Source organism: Dreissena polymorpha, chromosome 7, assembly GCF_020536995.1.
Source record: "Dreissena polymorpha isolate Duluth1 chromosome 7, UMN_Dpol_1.0, whole genome shotgun sequence".
Classification (NCBI taxonomy): Eukaryota; Metazoa; Mollusca; class Bivalvia; order Myida; family Dreissenidae; genus Dreissena; species Dreissena polymorpha.
The window spans coordinates 20,173,156-20,191,119 of NC_068361.1; the positions used below are offsets into that span (position 1 = coordinate 20,173,156).

The 17,964-nt window shown below is 36.6% G+C and overlaps 1 protein-coding gene across 4 annotated transcripts in view; it reads right to left on the minus strand.

Annotated features, from left to right (window-relative positions):
- Nucleotides 1-17,964, minus strand: part of LOC127838439 (guanine nucleotide exchange factor VAV2-like) — a 141,060-nt gene that overhangs the window by 24,551 nt on the left and 98,545 nt on the right. For 2 of the 4 annotated variants that reach the window (XM_052366222.1, XM_052366220.1), the window contains 6 exons: nt 16,085-16,180; nt 14,959-15,068; nt 14,300-14,421; nt 13,289-13,348; nt 12,523-12,716; nt 4,637-4,785 (listed from right to left, as the gene is read on the minus strand). In XM_052366222.1, coding sequence (XP_052222182.1) covers nt 4,637-4,785; nt 12,523-12,716; nt 13,289-13,348; nt 14,300-14,421; nt 14,959-15,068; nt 16,085-16,180 — 731 coding nt within the window. Of the gene's footprint in view, nt 1-3,912; nt 4,053-4,636; nt 4,786-10,546; nt 10,660-12,522; nt 12,717-13,288; nt 13,349-14,299; nt 14,422-14,958; nt 15,069-16,084; nt 16,181-17,964 lie in introns of all 4 variants that reach the window. The other 2 variants (XM_052366221.1, XM_052366223.1) reach the window with 2 other exon arrangements.

Genomic DNA, 17,964 nt, shown 5'->3' on the forward strand with positions numbered 1-17,964 from the left:
AATAAAGGCCAAATATCTATAAGCATGGTCTACAATTATATACAAAACGCAATGAACTCAGCCAACTAATTGAATCTAAGGACCTATGATTGATTGGCATGAAAATTAAGTGATTTTTCTTATTAAAAAGGTTCCTGCGAAAATGAGCCTTTTCAATATTCCATACATGGTTTATTAACTTCAATTTTGATATGCACCAATTCAAACCTAGATTTAATAAATGACTCAAACTTTTTTTTTTAATTTTGAAACCATCTTCACAGCTTTAATTGCTTAAAGGCCAAGAAAAGAAGCATTATAAGGAAAACATACAATACAACAATATTAAGTGTATAGCAAGATATTTCCCTGAGTCAGCTGCTTAGTTTGAGTTTAAACATATTTTTTATATTTTAATTGCATTTTTGAAACCTTTATGCTTCTTGGATTAATCACAAGTCTGTGTCCTGGGCAAAACCAGTACTTGTTAGTGTATTTTAGCCATTTATTTAAATGAAATAAGATTATTTTTTTATTTTATATGTTTTATACGAACTTGTTAACTATATTATAAAACCACCAACACTATATTGTTACCCAAAGAACCACAGATACAGTACAGAAAATATGTCAATGCACTTCTAACACCCGATGCATTAATACTGTTTAACTATAACTATATCATCAGGATGACTGCATGTGACGTAAACCAGTACAGAACATTCAATAAAATGTATTAAAAGTAACAACACTTTATTTCAATTAATTCTAAAGAAAGCAGTACAATAGTATATCTATATATGAAAAGAACTGTAAAAGATGGAAGCAACATGTCAAAATAATGGCATTATATTATTATTATTATTATTATAATGATATAATTATTATATAATTATATTGTTATAATGAATTTATTTTTGTGGTAATCCCTTTTCAAATTTACGTAGTAGTTTGATAATAAGAACATCAAGATTAATAATAAAAACATTGATCTGAGGAAACTCTTTTATTCAGTGAGTGCTCTGTTAACATGAAAATAAATACATATGAAATAAAGAATACCCATCACAATTGTAACTAGAAATGGCGCGGCAGAGGCCGACACATATCCCCACGCCGCATGTTTGACCCAGGGGCGCCCCAGGGTTGGTAAAGGGGCCAGGCATAGTTGAGATTGACCGTATTGTCATTAGAGAAGTTCTGTATCAATTAGAAGTGAATCGGTGTAGAAATGAAGAAATTAGAGTAAAAGACAATTTTGGGTGGGTGTGGCCTATTATGGGCTGGGCGCCCAAGGGTTGGTAATGGGGCCATACATAGTTGAGATTGACCGTATTGTCATTAAAGAGGTTCAGTATCAATTTGAAGTGAATTGGTGTAGAAATGAAGAAATTATAGTAAAAGGCAATTTTGGGTGGGCGTGGCCTATGTTGGTGGGGCGCCCCTTGGGTTGGTTATGGGGCCATGCATAGTTGAGATTAACTGTATTGTCATAAGAGAGGTTCAGTATCAATTTGAAGTGAATCGGTGTAGAAATGAAGACATTGTAGTAAAAGGCAATTTTGGGTGGGCGTGGCCTATGTGGGTGTGACCTATGTGGGCATGGCGCCCCAGGGTTGGTAATGGGGCCATGCATAGCTGAGATTGACCGTATTGTCATAAGAGAGGTTCAGTATCAATTTGAAGTGAATCAGTGTAGAAATGAAGAAATTATTGTAAAAGGCAATTTTGGGTGGGCGTGGCCTATGTGGGCGTGGCCTATGTGGGCGGGGTGCCCTAGGGTTGGTTATGGGGCCATGCATAGCTGAGATTGACCGTATTGTCATAAGAGAGGTTAAGTATCAATTTGAAGTGAATCCGTGTAGAAATGAAGAAATTTTAGTAAAAGGCAATTTTGGGTGGGCGTGGCTGGGGCGCCCCAGGGTTGGTAATGGAGCCATGCATAGTTGAGATTGACCGTATTGTCATAAGAGAGGCTCAGTATCAATTTGAAGTAAATCGGTGCAGAAATGAAGACGTTCATGTAAAATAACATAAAAAAATCAGTGAAAATCTCTGACCCAGCCCCAACCCCCATAACTTTTGACCCAGGGGTCAGATCAAAATTCTGTCACTGTCACCGTCACACATATGCTCATAGCTACCATGTATGTAAGTTTCAAGGTTCTAGTGCTAATAGTGTAGGAGAAGCAGGTGGCCAGGACGGACAGACAGACGCACATCACCACAATATCCCCACTTTTTCTTCGAAAAACGTGGGGATAACTTATCTGATAATATGTTATTTTTCCATTTATATATTTCAATTGTGCTTCATTAATTACATCCATAATTCTGGAAAACACATATCTATTGGACAATTTCAGAAATAGATATTTAATTTTTGTCACACTTGCAATATAATCATAACATAGACCACTACATTCCTGGATCATAACTTTGATCTCCTTTAACAAATAATTAATGGCCCCTTGAACATAACTTAGATTCCTATCTCCCTTAACCATAACTTATACCTTTATCTCCCATGAACATAGCTTAGACCCCTATATCCCTTGACCATAAACAATTGGCCTCTTGACCATAACTTAGTACTCTATATCCCTTTACCATAAACAATTGCCCCTTGACCATAACTAAGTGCCTGTATCCCTTGACCATAACTTAGACCCCTTTATCCCTTGACCACAACTTTGAGTCATGTATCATTTGACCACAACTTTGAGTCATGTATCATTTGACCACAACTTTGAGTCATGTATCATTTGACCATAACTTAGACCCTGTATTCCTCCACCAATACTTAGATCCCTATATCCCTTGACCATAACTTAAATCTGTTGACCATAAAATAGACTCCTATATAAATTGACAAAAAATTAGACCCTTTATTCCTTGAAAATAACTTTGACAAACATGTTCCTTCAACATAACTTAAAACTCCTATAACCTTTGACCATAACTTAGAACCTTTATTCAGTGACTATAATTTAGATCCATTGACTATAACATAGACCCCTATATCAATTGACCATAACTTACGACTATGAACCTTTTTTATGACTTAGACCCCTATTTCGATGGACCATAACTCAGACTCTTATGTCAATTGACCATAACTAAAAGACTTTGTCCAATGACCCTATCTAAACATGCCTATGTCCTTGACATAAAACTACGAAACTTCTCTGTACTTCGATCATAACTTGAAATCCTATGTACAATGACCATTACGTAAATCACTACATTCCTTTACAATATTGAATAACATGCTTTGTCTCTTGTCTAAATAGTTGAATACCAGTAATCAGAGATACAAATAATATATCAATACTTGTAAGGAGTACTAACCATAGATTACATTAGGTTGGTTATTACGAATTAGCAAATACACACCTTGATACTGTAGTTTTAGAGAACCATGGTAGGGTTATTTTATATAAGGAACTTACACAAACACCACTAGTGTGCACTAATGAATGTAAAATTGAGCTGCGTTTGGTGGGAAAACTGGGCTTAATGCAAGTGCATAAAGTGTTGTCCCAGATTGGCTTGTGGGAACTGCACAAACACTAGGCTTAATGAATGTGCATAAAATGTTGCAGTTGTAGTAGTTGGCTGTTTACATAAAGTGTAAAGTGTTATCCAATATTAGCCAGTGCAGTCCACCACTTTCTGCCTTATCTAGATACTCATTTATAAGTGATATGCCTGTGTGGACTGCACAGACTAATCTGGGATGACACTTTTAAATTATTCAGGTGCTTTGCGCCCAGTTTTCCAAAAATGCAGTTCAATAAAACTCCTTGCAAGAGCCATCTACCATTCCATGACAGCACCATGGCAGGGTAATTTAGAAAGGAACTTACACATACACCACTAGTGTACACTAATGAAGGTAAACTTCAACTCCTTGCCAGAAGAACCACCTACCAATCGTACTGATTTAGGTCACTGGATGGGACATTTACGTAACCCTTAAAGACGGTCCCCGGGTTGCAGGGGGATGGGGACTGAGACTTAGATGTGGGCTCCCACGGAATGTAAGACTCGCGCTGACTCGATGTAAGTTTCTGAAAGAAACAACTTGTTTGAAGCAGGTCCCTCCCACAAATACATGAAACAGGGGCATTTTTCTCACAGGTGTGAAGTTGTTTCACCAGGGTTACTCATGCCACTGCCTTTTCATAATTTCATCACCAACATTACGGTCCCAGCACGAAAAGGGCGCTATGTAAGGATTAAAATGAGACGTGATCTGGAAAAACTGGGCTTAATGCATGTTTGTAAAGGGTCATCCCAGATTAGCCTGTACAGCTTGCAAAGGCTTATCAGGGACAACCCCTTCTGCATTGATTGGATTTTTGTCACAAAAAACATCTTTTAAACAAAGAGTTCCATAAAAGCCTATGTGTTAAGCCCTGTTTTTGTAGATCTGCTCATATAATAAATATGTTAACAAATTATTGAAATTTGAATCTGACTTAAAAGCAAAGAGCAGCAAGCCAATATGACAACTAGTTAGTGAGCAAGAAGATCTGTATGAATATCCCTGGTGAAAACAACTGGTACCTCAAGAGACTGGGGTTCTGTAAAAAGATGGGGGAGGGAGGCAGGGCCTGTCAGTCTAAGGAGGCCGGGCCTATCAGGCACCTACCAGTCGTATCGACTGAGATCATTGGGCGATACGGTCCTCTCTTGGATGGGACTAGCTGCAAGCGGTGGTGGGGTGCGCGGGCTGGAACTGATTGGTGATCGCTGATTGTTAAGCTTCCAGTCAAGATAGGATGGTTGGCGTTTCGGAGGCTAGTGGGAGAAAAATTAGTCAGTTAGAAGTGAGCGTTAGATGCAGCCTTTGAGCTCCTTTGCTTGCATATGATGATTCCAGACAGTAGATCTTTCCCATATAAATTGCTGGGGCCAATGTTAAATTGGCGTTTTCGAGGCTAGCTGGAGAAAAAATGATTACCGTATTTTACCATGCATAGCGCGCAGTTTTTTACCTTCAAATTTCAAAATAAAAATTCAGTGCGCGTAATACATTGACACAACGCTTTCCTGGTTGCTAAATTGCAAAAAATCCATTTCGTAATTGTAAATCTTCACAATTGCCGCCATTGTTGTTATTGCAAAAAAACTACACCCTATAATGTTATAGACTGAAGGGGCCGTTGTCGAAACAACAAATAGCGGGAAAGGTTAGGAATGAACGGGGTAGTAATAGTTTTGACAAAAATTAAAAGATGAAAAAAATGTCTTTGTTGGTGTTTTCACACTTCTTCATTGATTGTTCACTAAAAAAAATCGAAGTATATCGATCCCCGTGCGCCGCGGTATTGTTTGTAAAAGTTTTCGTTGTCATGAAAACTCGTTGATTTACAACGCAAAACGTCTTATTTGAACTGAGGCTAATTATTTCAATAAGTATTTCTCAACGTCGCTTTTGCTTTATTTTGATAATTTAATCCAAAGTTTAATGTTAGCATTTCCGAAAATTTGCACTCTATGTGAATTGACAGTTTGACGTCATCAAAGGAAAGCCGCTTCCTGTCTGAAGCAATAAAGCGACAAGTTTCTCGCCGACAAAATTGGCTTCCTTTGTCTAGCAATCAACATGCCGAACCAATCGTGTGTTTGTTCCTCAATGGCAATCGTCCAATTAAATAATAGCACGTGCAAAGCTCCGCCTTCGAACCTTTTGGAAAGAACGGAGGTGGAGTTCAACGGTTAATTGAGCAAGTGTTTTACGTAAGTTGAGTTCCGATTTGCCGAAATTACTAGGCCCTAAGCATTGAAACGACGAATACATTTATCAATGATTTTCCGATCTCTGCATAAATATGCTACTGTGCGAGTATACTACGTAGGTTACAAACCAACAATAGAGATATAGACTCGTTTTATTTTCTTTCAATAGAGACAAACAAATGATATTTCTCAAATGGCTTTACGCGGATAACGCCAACTGTATGGAATTGAGCGTTCGGGTGTATTGTTTGTCTTACTATAAAATACTTATCAACTAGACGCAGTGAAGGCGCGAAATACCGGGTCAAACTGGATTTATTGGGGAGCATCTCTTAATGGGGAAATATTTAAGTCGATGAAAAATAAAATGGGATCCACGGACGATTTGCGTAAAATTGGACATTGAGATGTTGCGGGTCTGCAGAAGAAGATGTCATACGATGTTGTGAGCGGCAGGTAATGAAAATGTTACACTGTTCAAATGTGAGGAATACGTAATAGTGGTTCGAATTTAACGCGCAGGGGTCTTGAAAAAACTTGCGCAGCGGCAATAAGGACATAACGGTGTTCTCGAGAGAATAATCTTAAAAATTGTCAAAAATATAGTGCTTTGCAACCCATGCTCCTGATCGTATAAACGCTCCCTACTTTAAAACAAAAAATTAAGCGCCCGAAAAACTCAGATTAAATGATTGCGCAATATAAGTATGGCGGCCATTTTCGGCCAAATTTTCAGGTTTTTGGTCTTGAATTCTTTTTTTTCTCCATTTTGGCTTTAAAAAATCGCATGCGCGTTATACATGGTAGCGCGCTATACATGGTAAAATACGGTAGTAAGTGGTGATCGTTTAAGCAGCCTGCTTGTTTGTCTGTTAGAAATCCTTTCTGGTTTAGATGATTGCAGACGGTTGATTTATGCTGAATCAGTTTCCCAGTTGATTGTTACAATACCCTAAGGTACTCTGAGACTAGCAGGAGAAAAACAGTGGATTAGTCATTGTGGACGATCCGTCTTGCTGGCTAGTTTCCTGTTCCTCATCTCGTATGCTTATGAAGGTTAAATTATTTATCTGTTACTAGGTCATCAATTAAAGTTTCTTGCTTGTTCATCTGTAAGAGCCAAAGGGGAAGGCCTGATAAAACTCCTTTTGAATTTGTGACACATGAGCTTTCACTCAACCACTGTTAACATAGCTAGGCTTCAGTAACTTTAAGTTATCCTGATGTTTTGATGTATTTCAATCTGTAATACTGTTTTTAGGAAAGAGGAGCCACAATACATCATGAACCAACAATTCACTGACTCATTTCTGTGAATGTGCACTGTTAGATTCAAATATAATAATAAAACATAATATTTGCTAAATGTATTGAATAAAGTTTGTCATAAATATTATTTGGCTAATATAGGAAAAACAAAATAAATTGCCAAAAAATAATATCTGAAAAGTGTATCCCTTATAGGAATGACATGCATTTTCAATACACAAAGAACATGCAGGGCTGTGGGAATCAAGATGCAGCATAAATATCTGGGCATTCCTAAACATTAAACGAAACTGAAACACCAACCATTTAACACATAACGCATATGTTTAGTTCAATGTTATCTTTCAGCTAACAACCTGTATTGAATGAATACAGAAACTTAATTGCTACATTTTTTAGTATAAAAGATAAAAAATGTATCCCTATATTAAACAAAAATCTGATTATGTCAAAGCAGTATGAAAATGCTGGAATGTTAACTTGAACAATACATTAAGCAATAAAAACTGCCCTTGCATATGTTTTTGATAATGGCAGCAAGAACTAGTACACTGAGAGGCAACATTGAACTAACAAGAATGTCTGTACAACAGATCATGCTGTGACAGCAACATAGGACCAGGTAACAGATCAAAGTCCATTTCCACATGGGTACTCCACAGATATCATACACTCTGACTCAACATATACCATACACTCTGACCTACCAGGGGTAACCAGTCATCATACACACTGACTCAACATATACCATACACTCTGACCTACCAGGGTTATCCAGTCATCATACACTCTGACTCAACATATACCATACACTCTGACCTACCAGGGGTAACCAGTCATCATACACTCTGACTCAACATATACCATACACTCTGACCTACCAGGGGTAACCAGTCATCATACACTCTGACTCAACATATACCATACACTCTGACCTAGCAGGGGTAACCAGTCATCATACACTCTGACTCTACATATACCATACACTTTGACCTACCAGGGGTAACCAGTCATCATACACTCTGACTCAACATAAACCATAAACTCTGACCTACCAGGGGTAACCAGTCATCATACACTCTGATTCTACATATACCATACACTTTGACCTATTAGGGGTAACCAGTCATCATACACTCTGACTCTACATATACCATACACTCTGACCTACCAGGGGTAACCAGTCATCATACACTCTGACCTACACTTCGTCTAGCACGATTTCTGCCATCCACCACTCATCACCGTGATTCAGCCCAGAGTGGACAATTACTATCTCACCGCGATACACCGTTGAACACGATATTTTCACCGTGGTGAATTGCAGTGTCAGTCTCGGCGTTATCAGGAAATTGATCTCACAGTGGACCACCGCAATCGCGGTGTACCACCATGGTCTAGGTGGTTCGCGGTGAAATACATGTGCAACAACAACATTATACAAATGTACAGTCTGGAATATCGAAATGTACATGTTCATTCACATTGCAGAAAAATGTTTAAACTTTGCATGTACAGGTATTACATGCATTTCATAATAAAATCACCGAATGTTCAACACTTTTCTCTCGTGTTTGCCCTCTTTACAGAATAATTAATGTCTTACATCAAGAGTGAGTATAATAGTTTGCGTTTCATGCTTTAGGTTTTGTTTCAATTGTTTCTGCATGAAGTTTCCCCTGTTGTTCTTAATTAAAGATTTGTTTTTTGTTAACCTTTCAAAAACCCTTGCTCGTTTGTGTACATATATAGCTCGCCAATAATTACATACAAACATGTTACATGTACATGTAATTTGATATCAGACTATTTTTGTGATTTCCTGTTTCTGTTGTTACATGTATTGGATAGAATAAATGTACATGTACAAATTCGAGACATCCGCAGTAAGTATTAAATTCCGCGATATTTTAATATCATAGTCATGCGAAAAGATCAGTTGTCATGTTGGTGAGTGCCTATTTGTCTACCTGTTCTTTGTTCAATACCAAGTTCAATTTGAAACATACACTGTATGTAAAATAACGTAAAAAAAGAAATCGTAATATTATGGTTAATATTGATTTACTTATTGTGTTACAATAATGTTGTGCAGTGAGCAAATACAATGTATATCAAATTTATAAAGTATCGATAAGAAGTGTTGTTAAGAAATCGTGGTGAATTTAATGAGTCATAATTTCACATTTAGCTTTTTTAAAACTGTTTTACTCTTTTATTTCAGATACGACCAAGAATATGGTTTTTGGAAAATAATGAACATAGTAACAACGCTGATAAGTTTTTTATTATTAATATTATAAACATGCATGTATATGTATGTATATTTATTGTACATGTGCCGTATTACAATACGAATAAAATGCTTTTTTTCTTAAAAAATAATGATGGAGAATGTGATGTCTACATCCATTTACTATATCGAATAAAATGGAGAATTTAATGTCTAAATGAATTTACTTTATCAAATAAAATGGAGAATTTGTTGTTTACATCCATTTACACATAATAGAACAGATGGTATTTAAACGCATTCTTCTCACTTCTGTCAGAAATTTTAACAAAAACAAACAATTCTTTAAATAAACAACAAGTAATTCTTCACGCAGAAACAGAAACAAAACATAAAGTGCATCACGCTCGATGTACGACATGTCAAACGATTCTGGAACGAGGGTAAACAATAGAAAATAATGACGATTATTAACAATCAAGTTACAATGTATACAAATGTACATACAAATGTAACAAAACATTCTAGAACTTTGCAAAAATTATACGGTCTGCAATATCGAAATATACATGTTCATTCACGTTAACCTGTATTTCACCGCGAACCACCAAGGCCGCGGTGGTCCACCGCGATCGTGGTGGTCCACCGTGAGATCGATTTCCCGCTAAGGCCCGCATTGTTCAGCCACTGTCGACGCGATCTATCATGATGGAAATACCTTCAGATCTCGGTGATTTTCCACGCTCACGAAAAATTGTCCACGGTGGGAGTGTGGTGGATGGCAGAAATCGCGCTAGACGTAGTGTATAAGGGGTAACCCTGGCAGTTATCATATTTTAAACACTCTGACCTATCAGGGGTGAACACTGAATAGTCAACATATATCATACACTCTGACCTATCAGTGATTACCAGTCAACATATATCATACACTCTGAACTACCAGAGGTAACCATTCAACCTATATAATACACTCTGACCTATCAGGGGTAACCATGCAGTTAACATATATCATACACTCTGACTTATCAGGGGTGAATAGTCAACATACATCATACACTTTGACCCATCAGGGGTAACCAATCAACATATTTCATACACTCTTGACCTACCAGGAGTAACCAATTAACATATATCATACACTCTGACCTACCAGGGGTATACAGTCAACAGATTTCATACACTATGACCAATCAGGGGTAACCAGTCAACATATTTCATACACTCTGACCTACCATGAGTATACAGTCAACAGATACCATACATGCTGACCTACCAGGGGTACCCAGTCAACATATATCATACACTCTGACCTACCAGGGGTACCCAGTGAGGTCAACATTGGACTGAGGACTTGGTTTGCCACCTATTTTCACGCGACCAGGGGCAGCTATCTGAGCCTCCTCGTAGGGTGGTCTGGCTGGCCTCTTCTGTCCAAGTTATCAAATATAGTATGAACGGTGTCTTGTAAAAATGGGTCTTATTCCATATGTGGCAAACCAATCTCTAGGCCAGCCCAGGCAGTCTGGTCAGGAGCTACCCCGTCGGCTTATGAAACCACAAATCCTTGCGTGGCATCATAATGGACAGCGCAGCTCCTGACAAGGCTGCATGCAAAGATCAGGAGCTATGCTGGCAAAATATGGCTTAAGATCCGTTTTAACATGACACTGCAGGTCGTATGTAATATTTTAGTTTTTAAAACGGGCAAAATATGAAGCCTGAACTACAAAAGCTGGCATTGACACACACATTATATGTAATACATAGAAACTGATGAACATGGTTTAAAAATAAGTTGATTCATACTTCTTGTCACATCCTAAAAAACATTGTAAATGGCTTCAATTTGATGTAAACTGCAATTTCACCTAGAAAAGCTGAAGAAACAGATTGAACATAATTGCTGTCAAATCATTTATACTCGTCTGCATGATTTTTAAAAAATGTTTCTTTTAACATTTTTCACTTACAATGATTATGCAATGATAAATCACTCAGCCAATAAAACTAGAACTGTCAAAGGCGCATGTGAAATAACCCCCGCATGCTATGTTATCTCAGGGGATCAGCAATTCAGCTTTAAGACCTGGTTTCCCAAGATTTAAAGCTTCCTATGTATAAAGTATAATAAAGTCAAGATACAACTGTTCAGTATGAACATTCAGCTGGGCAATAACTGTGTAATTATGAACTCAGGAGGTATGGTTCTAATGCACTGCATTTCCCCTCATGAAATCTATATAAAACCTTCATATGAAGTTTGAAGATAATATCTCTTAAAATTGTCAACATATTCTCTAAACAAAAATTAAGTATAAAAACTAACAAAGGGTAATATCTCTAACAATATGGAAGCAACAGTTATGGCTCTTGTGAACTTTCACAAACTCTTAATGAGATAGAAACAATATTTTGTTTCAAGTTGATACCTGTTTTATATGTTTGAAATATGCTCCTGAATTGAAGTAAAAAATGAGCAAAGGGCAATAACTGTTTAAATATTGGATTAAGAGTATAGGTTCTTAAGCACTACACTTAACCCAAATTAGATGTACTTATTAAGTTTCAAGTTGTAAATGAATTATTTATTGAATAAAAAAATAGAACAAAGGGCATTTAGTTATAAAATAATTACATAAAAAAGGGGCATAATTTTTTCAGCAACTTCATGTGATGAGGATCGCGCAATGTCTGCACGTTTGATCGTTGCATGCTGAAAATTGAAGGAGAATGTCTCGAGACAAGTTTTAATCTACTGCAGACAGTGGGATGGACAGACAGACGCCCATGGCTTTTCCAGTATATACCTTTACACATGTATTGGTGATAATTATGCTGACTAAATAATACGCAGTGATGCATCATTATGTTAACAATTTCAAACACAAGAAAACATATGTTACTCAATTTTGTGCAATACAAAATCTTCCTCTTTATATTAACCCTTTCAGTGCGGGAACCGAATTTTAAAGGCCTTTGCAAACAGTTTGGATCCAGATGAGACGCCACTGAACGTGGCGTCTCATCTGAATCCAAACTGTTTGCTATTCTGATAGTATTCTTTGAAAAAAATGAAGAAAATGCTTATTTTACAAATTCAGCAGACGACATTTCAGCAGACAACAAATTTCCCAGCATGCAAAGGGTTAACATAAAAAATTAATAAAATAACACAACATGTATCTTCACACAATTTTACAACATGGTTGAAACATAGCAATTTATTAATCATAAATTTATTTTTTGATAAACTGTTTAAGATTGGTTAACACACAGTACAGCTTACTCACCCTGACTGGTTCCACTAATTGCTGCGGGAACCAACCCTTGGCGTTGCCCAATACCCCTTCCAGCCAGTCACCTTCTCGTCTGGTCACCCCGATCATGTCCCCTTCGCTGAACTGCAGAACAATACGCCCTGCCCCTGGCTTGGGGTTGCCAAAGTAGGACACAGTGGCACGCATCTTTTCCCCTTGCACGGAAACTAAAGGAAAACAAGCAAATTTCAATGAAATGATATCCACCGCCAAATTAATTTTGTTTATGGATGGGAGCAGAACTAAAAGAAAAGGTGTTAGAAGGGTTGTGACTTTTCTTAATGATTTTTTCAAATCATTTGTAAACCATTTGTACCTGTGATGGGTTTGCAGAACACAATAAATGCACATTTTATCATTACCCAAACTTGCAACGCGAAACTCTGTACACAACTACTTATAAATTATTAATTGATACACAGAAATAAAGGGTTAATGAAACAGACTGACAAAGTCAAAATATTACCTATCCGCTAAAATTCCCACTGAAAGGTTTCTCTTTTTTTTAAATAATTGCATCATTTAAGACACTTCCCTATTCAGGTCTATAAGTTTAAGCTATAAGTACATATAATAATGAAAACACTGTTATTTTCAAAGTTCAAGTATTCGTCAGTAAAACACAACACCAATTTCACAGTTAATGTCAAAGCAACGCAATTTTCTCAATCCAAATGGACACAGCCGTGTTCCGAAAATGGTGACAAAGCATGCGTAAGGCAATTCTCATCATGCATACCTTCTTGAGTTTGTGGCTTTTGCTTCCCTATGCATTCCTTGTGTACACACATGGTGTTTTCTGAAAACAGAACAGTGCATGGTTTTCATACACCTTTATACAAACCAACATCTTGCAAACATTAACCCATATATAAGGAGATCAACAAGCATAACATGCACTTGACTGATTTTAATAGTTTTTTCGGAGTTAATGTAAATGAAGTTTAATGATCCCATTTTAAAAATAATTTTGTCTATGCTAGAGTCCAGTACAGAAACAACATAATTATCTTCATCGTGACCGTAATTTTAGCAACCCTAATCAAATTTGTAAAACTATTTTTTTATGGCCTTTACTTCATTTTATTCTATGAACTCTAACAAGCATTAATCTTTAAAAAAAATAATATCTTTATAAAAAAGAAAGTTATGAAGATTTTACATTCAGTAAACCCGCAAATTTTGTGGAAAGTTTGCTCTATATACTTTATATGCAATCTAATTGCAACAGCCAACCAGGAAATTTGATGAAATTAACAAATATATTCATACATGAAGGTGAATGTAAGGATAATGTTTGCATGTTATATCTGCAATGAGATCGGCATGACACTATACCTTATGTTATAAACAAAACAGAAAATTTTGAAATGAAGCATGTTTACTTTTACAACCTTACCCATCTAGTTGTATCTGTTAAATAGTTCTTTATAAGATAACCGTTATGCATAGCAAGAAAAACTAGCCTTGCTCATAGAAAAACAGAGCTAAAGGCATGTGCCTAAAGGGTCATACCAGATAAGCCTGTGCAGTTTGCACAGGCTTATCAGGGACAACACTTTCTGCCTACTCTGTTTTTCGTAATCTGGGATGACACTTCACGTATATGCAATAAGCCCAGTTTTCCTGGAACATGGCTCATTTATACACAAAACACCAACATATAATTAATTGCACCAATCAGTAATTCCTTACGAAAATGCTTTAAACGCCATTATCCCAGAATGCGGCTCAATATGTACAAACTTACGTGGGTTTTTGTAGCCTTGAAAGAAGACCCCCCTGAGGAGTTTTCCACAGATATCACAGGTTTTGGGCTCAGTGAAGGTGGTCATTATCCAGTCCTTGCCAGCAGCTGGCTGAGTATTGTCTCTGCAAACCATCAGCAAACATGAGAAACCATCAGCAAACATAAGAAACCATCAAAAAACATTAAACATTAGCAAACGTTAGAAACCATCAACAAACATGTGAAACCATCAGCAAACATGAGGAACCATAAACAAACATGAGAAACCATCATCAAACATGAGAAACCATCAACAAACAGGAGAAACCATCAGCAAACATGAGAAACCATCAGCAAACAGGAGAAACCATCAGCAAACATGAGGAACCAGCAACAAACATGAGAAACCATCAGCAAACATGACCAACCGTCAACAAACATGAGAAACCATCAGCAAACATGAGAAACCATCAATAAACAGAATCATCTATTGCCTCATTTCTCTTGTTTTTGAAGTCGTTATATTATCAACACTAGTGTATTGTATAAATTGGTTGTTTAATACTAGCAATGCATAATTCTGTAAGTTTATAGTAGTAATGCAAGATGCACTGCATAAATTGGTAATTTTATACGAACAATGTGTAATTTATTTAATAATTCTGTAAAAGTATACTTACAATGCCAGGTTTATTGCATCAATCCACTTGTTTTTGAGGTCGTCTGTTTTGGCAAGGAAGGTGATGGCCATGGAGTCGTCCAGCTTCACCATTTGAAACGTGCAGTTCCACTGAAACACAATGTCATCATTTGAAACGTGCAGTTCCACTGAATCAAAATGTCACCATTTGAAAAATGCAGTTCCACCAAAACACAATGTCACCATTTGAAACATGCAGTTCCACTGAATCACAATGCCAGGTATTATAGAGGGCTAGAAGTATAGTGGTGGGGGACATAAAAATACTTATAAGTTTTCATATATACAGGCAAAAATGGTGCGTGTATTGTCAACATATTGTTCCAAATAAACAATTATATAATTATAGGTGTTAATAAAGTTCCTAGTTTTAGTACAGAACAGTTTAAAGAATATACTATGTTTGTAGACTTAAGTCTAAGAATGAATGGGTTGCTGAAAATGGGCCCTCGGCTTTTCATCTTTAAACAGTCAGGGTTGTTAAAGGATGTAAACTGCTTGGTATGTTTGATTATTTTAAACCATTTTAACCGTATATCAGTTCAACAGAGGTCAGTGAAACAACTCACACTTTTTCCACATCCTGGGAAGACTGGACTTAATGCATGATCTTTAATATACATACCAGATTTGTCTAAACAGTCCACACAGGCTAATCAGGGACACACTTTTCTGCTTTTATGGAATTGTTCCATTAAAGGCAATCTCTTTCAAAGGAAAAATAAATTTAGGAGGAACAATATATGTGTTTGTCAGAAACACAATGCCCCCTAATGTCCCCCTACATATGCATGCCAACTATCAAGTTGCTATCATCAATATTGCAAAACATATGACCAAGGTTTTAGTTTTGGGACACATACAATGACAGATAGACACATACAATCACAGACAGACAGACAGGCCAAAAACAATTTACTCCTGATCATTAGATCCGGGGGCATAACAAGTAACCCCTGATCAGCTTGTGCAGTCTGCACATGCTGATTTTTACACACATGCATTAAGCTCCTTTTTCCCAGGAAAGGTTCTTTGTGATTTACAATTGTATACAAACAAATCATCGACTGAAAATGATCAAAAAGCATAACCCCATTGCAGCTTACCTTGTCAGCCTTGCGTTGTGCATCTCTGGCTGCTGCAGAGTTGTCTAACCTGTACTCTGCCAGCAGTATAGCCTCCTTGTAGCTGTACGAGTCCCCCTGGAACAACAGACAAGGGCACATAACCTCTCCTATCAAGAAGACAATTTGAGATTAACTGAGCCTAGTGAAATGTAGTGCTGCAACAATATACCGATATATCGGTATATATCGCAATACGCAATCCGCATATTGTATTGCGATACAATTTTCATCATACCGGTACGAAAATTTTACAAAAATTCATTCACATTTCGTCATGAAAAGCCATCCGAAATATTGATAACAAGGTAAACAAAACAAAGCAGTGTAAATAATATTTTTGGTAAAAATAGCATTCTGAAAAGTATATTATACGGAGTAGCGTTATTACATCGGAGCATTCGTTCGATGCTTTTGAACAGATTATCGTTGAATTAATTGCGCACAGCTGTTTCGTTCGATTTTGAATTGAGCATTATTAAATTTGTAATCCAAATTTCGGAAATACGCTTCAAAATTTTAATGCTAATGCGACAATAAAAAATTATAGCGTCAAATAAAAAGTGCTTTATCCTTTGTCTCAATAAAAAGTAGGCGAAAATTATACAGACATGTAGAACGTCGCATGGAAAGTATGGGTGTATTTTGCGTTGTATAAAAACGGGAACATCACGTCAGTTGAATTAAGCGTGTTCAGTGGAAACAACGTCCTGGTTGGACGTTATTTCATCACATCTTTAAATAGTAACAAATGCTTAAATGTATTTGATACTTAAGGAAAGTAGCGAATGTTTGTGTTTCGTGTTATTCTTGAGCACATTTACCGGTATAGTAAATATTTACCAAAATTTGCTTTAAAACTGGAATATACGGGATTATCGGGTAATTGGCAAGTTATAATTTTGGTGAGAGTTAGCAATATATTGCGATTTATTGCAATACGGGTTTTTGAACTGACAATATATTGCAATACGGTTTTTGGCGTATTGTTGCAGCACTAGTGAAATGGGTCTGAATGCATGTTAGTAAAGTGATGTCCCAAATTAGCCTGTGCATTTTGGACAGGCTCATTAGGGATGACACTTTTTGCCTTAACTGGATTTTTGCTAAGAAGAGACTCGTTTAAATGAAAAAAAACCTAAAAGCCGAAAAAGTTGTCCCCGATTAATCTGGGATGACACTTTACACACATGCATCAAGCCTTGTTTTCCCAGAGCTCTGCTCATCTCTGTGACCATGACAACATGGTAAGATAATCTACACTATTTTAAGGGCAAGCAGAGTTACTCTCCATAATTCAAGATAGGAAGGACAGATTATCACTATAATCAAGTGGGTGTCTAATATTATGGTGTACAAATTAAGAAGAGGAGAGCAATAATCTTAACTATCATGAAGGCAATGAATAATAGTCTCCACATTTAAGAAATAAATGGGATATTTTCTAAACAAACAAGAAGACAATATGACAACTACTTAGAGATCAATAAGACACAGGCAGATAATCAATGCTCCCGCTGGGTTAAAGTTTTCTTTAGCCAATTTTTACCTAGTTATATCCAAGTTTTTACTATTTTGAATATCTGATGGGTGATTATGATGAAAATCTTGTAGCTGAACGAAAATTTATTGAGCCATATTTTTGTATTTGGAGACATTGGCTTATTTGGGGAATGGCAGAGCAAACCCAAATAATCTCCATGATCATGACATAAGATAGCCTCAACTATCATGAAGACAAAAGATAGTCTTAAGATAATATATTCTCTCTCAAGTCCTTCCATCATTATTACATGTAGGTATAGCTTAAGCTATTAACAATATTAAATGTTGGACCTACAAATAAGCTTCATTGGCTTACA